Source organism: Sinocyclocheilus rhinocerous, unplaced genomic scaffold, assembly GCF_001515625.1.
Source record: "Sinocyclocheilus rhinocerous isolate Xijiao unplaced genomic scaffold, SAMN03320098_v1.1 scaffold254, whole genome shotgun sequence".
Classification (NCBI taxonomy): domain Eukaryota; kingdom Metazoa; phylum Chordata; class Actinopteri; order Cypriniformes; family Cyprinidae; genus Sinocyclocheilus; species Sinocyclocheilus rhinocerous.
In genome coordinates, this window is record NW_015628690.1 from 438,494 (window position 1) to 443,776 (window position 5,283).

General features: G+C 40.4%; 1 protein-coding gene across 1 annotated transcript; it reads right to left on the reverse strand.

The window, feature by feature from the left end:
* LOC107738242 (uncharacterized) lies at positions 1-1,608 on the reverse strand. The gene is made up of 2 exons (XM_016549962.1): positions 1,602-1,608; positions 1-1,006 (listed from the first exon to the last, which is right to left on the reverse strand). Exon 2 carries the CDS (start codon positions 964-966, stop codon positions 331-333), a length of 636 nt encoding a protein of 211 aa, XP_016405448.1. The 5' UTR covers positions 967-1,006; positions 1,602-1,608; the 3' UTR covers positions 1-330.
* Positions 1,609-5,283: the final 3,675 nt, after the last annotated feature.

Below are 5,283 nucleotides of genomic sequence, written 5' to 3' on the forward strand. Positions count from 1 at the left end.
GCGACCGAGTTGGTGATAAAAATCTGCCGTGATACGTTTTTAGTGTGAGAGAGAGATTTTGAAAAAGGGGAAGAGAGCAGCTGGCATGCTGGAACATTGTAAAATGTGATGCTGAGCCATAAATGCAGAGGTCCATGGTCTTATGTTTCTGTTCCTCTCTGTAGTGTTACTAAGCAACTCACAATCTCAGCCAGCATGAGAGGGATGAGGATGCTCTGGCAGAAAGTACCTGTCATTGTGTGTGTGTACTTTGTGCCTGCGTGTGGGTGTGCTTTGCTGTGAAGCAGGTATGTGCTGTGCCTTACCATGTCGATCTGAGTGCGCGTGTTCTCATTGTGGGTGCGTTGCTGCTAGTATGTTCTGAGGAACGTGTTGAGACCCAGGCTGTGAGTGGGGCTGTGTGGGAGCGTGTTTTGGCACTATGTGCTGTAGGAAGGTAGCAGCTCTCCAGTGTTGGTGCATGATGGGTAGCAGCCCTCTCAGTTGCCTCAGGGCTGGCTTAGATAGCAGGAAGTAGAGTGGCGGGTTCCAGCAAGGTGCCAGACAAATCAGAAGAATGGCAGACAGCGAGGCCACCTCCCACAGCAGAGACACCTCCGTACTTGACGCCGGCGACGGGGCGGTGGAGCTGGAGGTGGGGCTTTCAGGTGAGCTGACGGAGTTAAGGGACGGCGATAAAACATTGACAAACTCTAGCACGTAATAAGGCAGCCAGCTGATGGCGAACACCAGCGTGGAGCCGATGAGAAGGGCTGTGGCTTTTTTATTGCGGTGGTCTGCGGCTAGAGTGCCCCGGCAGCGGTACAGGTGTGTGATGATGAGCCCGCAATGCAGGGCGATGCAGAGTAGAGGAGCCACGTAATACACCAGAAATGCAGGAACGAGGAAGCCCAGCCAGTGACCGCGGCCCACCGACCACGTGCAGCCACTGTCAAACTGGATGTACGTGACTTTAGGTAGGGCCATGGCAATGGAAACCAGCCAGATAACAGCAACAGTGCCAGCTCTGTGGGCCACATAGAGAGACAGATACAGAGAATTCAATATATGTTATGCCTCTTTATATCCCCAATGGCATTACCATAATATTTTGATATAGTGGTATTGTGTGTTACATTTACAAAAATGTATTGCTGTGGTATTTTGAATGTGTTACACCTTGGTAGTAGTCACGATAAATATACATGCAGTTTTTTGGATGTGAACTATAATAGACGCCACCTTATCTCTTCTCTTGACATGAATTTCAGTTCTATCATGGTACATATCAAAGTACCATAGTACCATCTCAGTACCACAGCACTTTTGTATTCATATACCATAGGATTATGGTATTCCAAGGCAGTTTGTATACATTACCATAATAATATCATCAGTCATGGTAATACACTTTTTTGTAAATGAGAGTAACGATCCTCTTCAAAAAGTACTGTGATTTAAATAAATATTTTCATCTCATATTGATTTGCATTGCGAAAGTATATTTTTACTCAGTGTCAGGCGTTTCCTGGATCGTTTTTAAGCGGAAGCTCGCCATTCAGCTTTTCTTACACGGCGGCTGCAAAAATAAGTCAGTATTTACAAAATAAACTAATAAATACCCGAGTTTGCATCTCAAATTGAAAGCGAGAAGGAAATAAAAAGTTCTTATACTGCGAAATAACTATAAAAGCACGTTTAAGAGCGAGCTGTTCGCCTTTCCTGAACATATTGCGACCTAACCATTCTGATTCGTGAACAAATTACTCGTATGAGTCGATACTTTTAGTGAATCAAAAACAGCGTAAATCACAAACAAATGACTCTTACGAGCCGGTCCTTTTAAATCAATTCATTCAGAAAGACCGTAATTTGAATCAGTGATGGATCCTTTACTGAATCAATCACGGCTTTGTTTTCCAAAAGCATCATAAGCCTAGTTAGATCGCAGAAACCATTAGCACAAGCGATCTACTTATATGTTTACGATGCTTTTGGGAAATTCATGCTGCCCAGAGTGGTTAGTGAATCAACATAAAGTTATCATTTTTTCCAGTGATGGAATAATTTAAAGAAATAGGCCTATATAGAGAATTTAAGTGAGATTTAGTGAATCTTGAAATCTACTTTGATCAATAACATGTACCATAGCTATTCCGAAGTAGCCACTTCAAATAAATATTTGTCCATCACTTCCTTTACTTTTTGTTGACAGAAAAACATATAAATATATAAAATATTTCTCCATTTCTTTCACAAATATAACTTTTCCCTTTTTACAACTGTTTTTCTTTAGCTCCTTCAGATACTCACACCTGCGCAGGGGTGGCCGGGGGTCGTGTCGAGGGAGCCACTATTCGATAACGCAGCACAGAAAGGGCAGCCAGGCTGAAGATGTCCACTCCAGCGGTCAGGGAGGTCATGAAGCTCAACAACACACAAACACCTCCTCCCAGCTGCCAGTTCTGAGAGCTAGCGCTTAGTAGCACACAGGGCAGGGTGAGTAGAGCACACAGATCAGCAAAACTCAGGTTTAACAGGAGGACAGAGCTGGGCTTTGAACGACGCCGTGGGTTACGCATCAACACCAACCACATGAGCAGGTGACCTCCGACCCCTACCAGCAGGGAGAGGATGCTGACCAGAGGCAGCACCAGAGAAAAGGAGATGGTGGTGTTGGTGGAGACCGTGTTGAAGAGCAGGTTTACAATGGCAGGCATAATGGATTGTGTAGAAATCAGCCAATCTCTGGGATAGAAAAGAAAAGAATAGAAAGATGGAGATATATATAGCAATATAGCTTTTATGCAGTACATACTTGATTAATAACTTACACACTGACATAAACACAAATGAAAAACAGAAATGCAAATCAGCCAATGTTACTCACATATTGTACATCTCAGTAAAAATAAATGAGAAAAACTTTGCAATAATACACTTTGCAATTACCTTAAATTACACTTTACAACAATAATCCATCCCACAGAGTATGGAGCAATGGGAAGACATGATAACCAGCCCAATAAAATGTGCAAACAAGCAAAATACACCCATTAAATATGTGATATACATCTTAGCACAGACATTTGCAATTACACTGACCAATTACTCACAGAGGCAGTGACAGGAAAATCTTCCAAGCACAATTTAAAGCCCATGTTTCAACTTCCCCAACAGAACATCCATACGGCTATTAAACCTTATGAACTTAAGAAACCTTTTAGTTTTGCATAGAGCAAAAAAATCCTTCTTTCCTTCATGATAAACATCAGCTAAAATAAAATAAAAACTGTATTTGATATCCTGACAGTGGAATATTTATCTTATAATAAATGCCTAAATAAAATCTGATTCCAACTCCACTGCAATTCTTTAGAAATATAAGTGAAATTCTGTTACTAATAATATATAAATTTGATGTAGCATTTGGTATGACAGACAGATAGACACACATATGTACACAGACAGGCAGATGATAGATAGATAGATAGATAGATGGATGGATGGATGGATGGATGTACGGACGGACAGATAGACAGACAGACAGACATACAGACAGATAGATAGATCTAAATTTCATTTTCCAAAGTACTTGTCAAAAAGTTAAAAAAAACAAACAAAAAAAACAAGCTACAGCACAGAATCACATATGAAAAGGTCTGATAAAGAAGCAGGAGAAGAGAGTAGACACACACAGCACTGAACACTGGAGAGAAAGAAAAAAAGTTACTTGATCAGGCATCAGTCTGGCAATCTGTGGGCTCACTTCTGTTCATCTGCTCTGAGGTACAGCATCCCCTAATGCAGCCACCCCCTTGACACACACAGTCCAGCCCTCCACACACACACACACCTGAAATTCTAATCTGTCTCATTAGGATATAACAACATTCATGTGCTGTTAAGGAGAATTTCAACAGAAAGAAACCAATTATGAGGCAGCGCTGAAAGGGCTGAGAGAGGGAAACAGGGAGCTAATTTACATCTATAAATACTTCATGATGCTCCTCGGCCTCCTCCTAAAACCAAAAACACCACACACAAACACAAAAAAATGAAGAATATGAACACACTCTCCTACACACTCTGACAGACTCGTAATTATGAAGTGAAACTGAGAAAATGTGTGATAAGTCAGTAAAGTTTCGTGATAAGTTGGGAAGGTTTTAGGCACAAGATACATGAATTGTTTGCCTCTTTCTTGTCTCATAAACTTAAATCAGCTTGTAAAAGCTGAGGACTCTTCCGGTGTTTACTGGTTTCTTGTGATTGCAGCCATCTGCTTGAGTTACTCACTTTTTTTCACTGTTCAACTTGAACCACTTGAGTGTGTGTCAGAGTGTGTGAAAGTTACGAGAAAGAGTTAGTTGATTAATTTTTGCATGTGTATTATGCACTTACACAACAGTACCATGGTGTTTGGCATGCTACTGTTTTGTAACATGATAACAATAGGCTAGTTAACATGTTTATTTGGCATGTGAACTATACCATGGTAATGATAATATACCCTGGTATATGTTTACATGTATATTTATAATCAAGCTAGTGGGGTTTTCTTTCTTTTTCTGATTTGTCTGTCCATTTTAGTATTTAGTTTTAAGCTAAGTTTTATTTCAGCTTTATTTAAAGTGGTTTTAGTAGTTTAAATATATAGTTCAGTCATGAAACTCTAGATGGCGCATTCTGACGGGGTGTTAACGTAACTGATGATATTCAGAGAGTTAAACGACTTGGCACAAACTGACTGGTTCATGCTGCATATGCAGCCAATGAGCTTACTGCCTTGCATTTATATGGCTGGCTAGCATTACCATGCTAAAATGTTCTGAGAGTTGTCATGATTGAAATATGCTTATTTGAATGTTTGTAGAATTAGCATAACACTGAGGCCAATTGTAAACCCATTAACGAGGCAATAGTGGCACTATATAAATTCACAATTAGCCATTTTTCTTTTAGTCCACCTGAATCTGAACTTTTAAAGGGGTCATATGATGCGATTTCAATTTTTCCTTTCTCTTTGGAGTGTTACAAGCTCTTGGTGCATAAAGAAGATCTGTAAAGTTGCAAAGACTAAAGTCTCAAATCCAAAGAGATATTCTTTATAAAAGTTAAGAGTCAGCCACGCCTACCTAAAACGGCTCGTTCTAACACACCCCACATGTCTACGTCACGATGTGAGAAGATTTGCATAACGCCGCCCAAACGTTCACGCAAAGAAAGAAGGCGTAACTTTATTGTTGCTGGCTGCACAACTGTTGATAATTCTAATAATAAATCAGCATATTAGAATGATTT

What these genes read in the sequence shown, in the direction of transcription:
- LOC107738242 (XM_016549962.1), bottom strand. Translation starts at nt 966, where the DNA reads ATGGCCCTACCTAAAGTCACGTACATCCAGTTTGACAGTGGCTGCACG.